The sequence below is a fragment of the Anopheles maculipalpis genome, chromosome X (assembly GCF_943734695.1).
Source record: "Anopheles maculipalpis chromosome X, idAnoMacuDA_375_x, whole genome shotgun sequence".
Classification (NCBI taxonomy): domain Eukaryota; kingdom Metazoa; phylum Arthropoda; class Insecta; order Diptera; family Culicidae; genus Anopheles; species Anopheles maculipalpis.
The window spans coordinates 14995707-15000479 of NC_064870.1; the positions used below are offsets into that span (position 1 = coordinate 14995707).

At 36.8% G+C, this 4773-nt stretch overlaps 1 protein-coding gene across 1 annotated transcript; it reads right to left on the reverse strand.

Moving 5' to 3' along the window:
- Positions 1-3992: 3992 nt before the first annotated feature.
- Positions 3993-4386, reverse strand: LOC126561626 (uncharacterized). Its single transcript, XM_050217894.1, has 2 exons — positions 4192-4386; positions 3993-4103 (listed from the first exon to the last, which is right to left on the reverse strand). The coding sequence occupies exons 1-2, from the start codon at positions 4352-4354 to the stop codon at positions 4036-4038; spliced, it is 231 nt and encodes a 76-aa protein (XP_050073851.1). The 5' UTR covers positions 4355-4386; the 3' UTR covers positions 3993-4035.
- Between the last annotated feature and the right edge of the window lie 387 nt (positions 4387-4773).

A 4773-nucleotide genomic window follows, 5' to 3' on the forward strand; every position in this document is an offset into this window, starting at 1 on the left:
CAAACATGAGGATGCGACGTGCAGCTTCAACTGTGGGGTGAAACTGTGTAAGTATTGCAACAGAAACATTGGGACCGAGTCTAAACGGTTTTTATAGTTTTGGGTGAATCCCACAATCATACTTATTACGCTCGGGCATTGTGATCCCCCCTCCCCTCCTTCCTTCCCTCCTCCATCAAACAAATGGATGATAATTTCAGAAGTGAATATTAAACCATGAAGCTTTACCTTTTGCGAGATTCTCGAATCTTTAAACTTTCGTAAATCTTTGAAGATTCGCGATTTTTTTTAAGATTCGTTTAAGAATGTCTTTTAAAATTTATGATTCATAAATAAGATTCATAAGTCTTAAAACATTCACGATTAGCAATACGGCCCGGCCGTCCCTCATGAATAAAAAAAAAACATTCACGATTTTTTAAAGATTCATGAATCTGAAAAAAATCTTCTTTTATGATTCATAAATCTTTTAAAACTCGTAAATCTTTGCAAAGTTGATTCTTGATTTGAATGTCTTTTCAAATAACATTCATACGAATGACTCTTCCTAAAATATTCGATCAGCAAAACACTAATTTTTTATGAAACATTTACTTTTACTAATTTTAGAAACATCAAGGCTTTTACGCTGTTGCTACGCTACTATCTACTAAAAACACTAATTGTGTGCTGCGGGCGTGTCCTGGAAGACCGCCGGATGAACGACAGCAGGAAAAAGGAAAGCATTTTCTCTACTCGAATGGCTGATACACATACAAACAACCAATCCGGTCAATCTTTATTTTGATAACATATTTTGTCGGAAGGATAGATAAGGTTTTGATTCGATACAGAAACGCTACAGTGAAACAAAATGGAAAATTTACACAGTTACACTCCCTCCAAAGTTAGAATGGTTTGTGTGGTCAGTCTTGCCGTGGTCGGCAACCATCCTTAACCTTTTTTCAATGACCCACCTACCAGGGTATGTTTTACAAAAAAGAACAGATTTTCAGCTCATCAGAAACAAGATTCTATTTTCAACTTATACCCCTAATATTCCATTACCGCATACCCGGGCAGGACATACATTTTGTATGGGTGTATTTGTATTTTTATTTTGTATATTTGTATTTGTTTGTATTTTGTCGTATCGGTACAAGTTTTATAAGCTCTGAATTATCTGCTCGTTATGTTTGTATGAAATTTTCCAGAAAGGATAGGCTGTTTGATCAGAGTTTTAAAAATTCTTATTTTCAATTTTCCTTTCCAAAGCTGTAATCTCCTTGTAGCTACGATAAGCAAATGTTCGGTGATCAGAGTTTTTATTCGAAAATTGGCAATCTTTGTGCTATAATTGTGCTAGTATTTTGTTTGAATCAATCGAAAAAATTTCTCTAGTATGACAGAGATTGAAAGTTATTATCTTTCTAATCCGGCAATATGTAAACTACCATACGAAATGTATGACCTACCTGGTTAGGCGGTTATAGAGAATGTAGGGTGTATTGTTGGTCATTGAAACGAAGGTTAAAGCGAATCTTTTATTTTACGTATATTCTTTTACTGTTTCGGTTGTACGTTAAAAAGAACATTGTGAACTTAATAAAATGCTACCCATAAGAAAAAAAAACACACAGAAACATGATGTAATATGCACCTAGCACGCGAAAAAATTAACTCTTTTATAAGGGACATTCCCAACGCAGACATCTAGGCACATCATCAAGGGCTAGCACAAACGAACTGCGAATGCGCGTCACAATTAATGTACAGATATTTAGTTGTAAGATGAAGATGCATGTGAGTGTGTATACACATCAGGCTTTTGGTTCTGTTGTTCGTTTTAATGTGTGTGTGTGTATGTATGTATGAATGTATGTATGAATGTATGTGTGTGTTTGTGTGATGAAAGTCGCCTAGGATACGTAAACTTTGCTTGTAGGGAGGTTTTAAAAATAAAATGAAATCACAATATATATATGTATGTATATATTTATGAGCTCGAAATCGTACACGGTAATGCTGAGAACTACTATTGCAAATTCTTACTTTCCTACCGTAGCAGGAATTTGCCTCTATAGGTACGGTATCACTCCATTGTATTTACTGCCCATTCCCGGCGCAAGGACGCAGTGCCGGACGAGCTGGCAAATTATCCGAACGCACGCGGAGTTTGTGTGCAGTCAGGAGGAGCTCCGAAAAATGGGCACCTGGACGTTTGTGCAGCTATTTGAAAATTACATTACAAATCTAACGTGCAATTTCCAGAAATTTACTATGAGTAAATAAAGGAGTTACATGTGTTTTGGTTTAAATAAAATCCGTTATGGACAGCCGTTAGCGTTATTTATGCATTTCAACTGTGTTGAGGCTATTTAAATTATCCAATTTTATTACTTTTGTTAACAATATCCATATATGAACGAGGTGTGCATTTGATAATAATGTGTTTACTTCGTGTGTTTTCTTGTTATACAGAACGAGGTCTTCTGTGAATGTTTTTATTAGAATTCAAACACCTTTGACTCTTTACTTACTTGTAGTACAATTCTGAAAAAGTAATATTATTTATTTAGTTAGTTAATTTAGTATGACGGCTGTACGCCGTATTGTCGACACCGCTTGTGTGCTGAAAGTTCTGAAAAAGTAATATATAAAATATATATTAAAGATAATATACTCGCGGTCCACAGTTTTATTACCTAGTAGAAGCATTTCGTCATCAAATCTGTTTAAAACACTTAAAAATAGTTTTTACGTTATTTTATGTAGTCGGAAAAAAGCAAGTTAACTTCGAAGGTTCATAACTTGAAAATTAGTTGAAATTGAAGCAGCATATTAAATTAAATGAAAAATGAGTGAACTGCAAAGAAAAATGAGTGAACTTAAGTTTTATCAAACCTTTTGCATTGGAATTGGATTACGTAAGAAAAAGGTCCAAAATCTCTATCTACATCTATCGCTATGTTTAAAGAGAGAACAAAATTGATAATTTGGAATAATATATGAAACGTAAAAATATATTTTCATGACGGAATGAAAATTGTGTTCTGTTCCTTTATTAATCTTAAATTTGTTACCTCTTCGCCTAGTCTGCTCTCCTGTTAATATAGATCAAATTTTGCTACATTGAAATTTCCTCATTTTATGCTTATTCCCTACTGGCGCGACAGGAAAGCCTGCATTCGATGATGCAATGATTCGATGATTTTCTTCTCGAATACATGCGCCCCTGTTACTAACAGTCGCTCCAGCGCAAAATCCAAAATAGAGAATTTTCGACGCAGCAAAATTTGATCTCGAATAACAGGAGAGCATACTAGACGAAGAGATAGAAAAATGTTTCGATGGAAAAGCGCAAAATAAAACGTTTTTCCCACAGAAAAAAAAGTTTTATCACAAAGCAAAATTGCTCTCCGTTGGAAGAGTTTTTTTTACCTAAAATAATTTTTTTTTTGCGGCGGCAAAACTTTACATTGAGTTTTTCCTATTTTTCCTGTCACTTTCTTCAAATAGCTGCAAACTTCCAATTTTAAGGAGCGATGCGGTCACATAAAATGAATTTATTTATTTATAATATATTATTACGGCTTACCGCCTTATTGTCAACATAAAATAAACTTGATCTTATATTTTTTTGCACTCATTTTTTTCTTTCTTCAAATATCTTCCCAATCTCAACATAAATTTGTGATACAGGCTAGAGCGATACGGTCACATCAGCTCAATCCTTCCCTGGCATTGGAGAACATTGCGGCGAAAGAAATCTTTACCAAATCATTACGTCGTTAGTTTAGCAACGCTTTATTTCTCTCCAATCAAACAGGATGGTTGTGATAACAGTCCGAAACCGTGCACGTACCCACCCACCCAAACACCATTTCGGCAAGGTATCACAACACACACGCGCGTCCTGGGCCGTCTTCCGGTCGGAACCGGCCATTGCATATGTTGATTGTAGAACGGATCGCTTACTAGTCGTTGCTGATCCTGCTGCTGACTTTTGACCTAGTTGCTAGAAGGCTGAATGTTGAAACAACCTTTAGGCGGTGCCTAATGGTGTTCCTCGTGCTCCTTCCTCTTCGATTCAGCCCATTTCGCTTGGTTGGCCGGCGAGTTAGCTGCGGGTGAAACGGGAGAACAACGGACCGTGTTGAATGCTCATGTAAAAGGAGCGATGAAAAGCCGGCTGAACAGCGAATGACCTACCTAGCTTGTGGATTTTGTAGAACAGCGGAATGGACACGCCGAACGCGATGAAGTAATAGCGCCAGATCCACTGGTTCTTGAAGTAGTGCTGAATCGGGAACTGTGCCACCTTCGCCGAGAAGGTGTACGGGAACTTCATAGGACGCGCAACCGGATCCGACATTATGCTGCTGTATCTTTTTTGTGTTACCGCCTTGCTGGGTAGGAGTAGAAACAATAATCGCCGGACAATTAACAATTAATATTATCGTATGTAATATTATATAATATGCTTACGGTGGAGCAGTTAGGTGAGCTTACCTTTCACAGTGAATTTTCAGCCAGCACGAGATGGACTGGAGGTTGTCTTCTTCTTCTTTCGTCAAAATGACAAAAAGCAGAGCAGCGAGGACAGTGACAGTAGTGACATGATGGGGCTGTTTATATGGTGCTGCTGCGGTGTTGTAGAGTTGAATTTGAAACTTTGAAAAAATAACTCCGTTATTTCAACTACCTATGGTACGCCTTCATATAAAATAGATTTAATAAAATTTTATGCGGATCGTCGTGCAGTTCGCTTGAGCTAACTGCAAAATATAGTAT

What these genes read in the sequence shown, in the direction of transcription:
- LOC126561626 (XM_050217894.1), bottom strand. Translation starts at nt 4,354, where the DNA reads ATGTCGGATCCGGTTGCGCGTCCTATGAAGTTCCCGTACACCTTCTCG. An exon ending in CTACAAAATCCACAAGCTAG is followed by an intron (nt 4,104 to 4,191) that starts GTAGGTCATTCG and finishes TTTCACCCGCAG; the next exon opens with CTAACTCGCCGGCCAACCAA.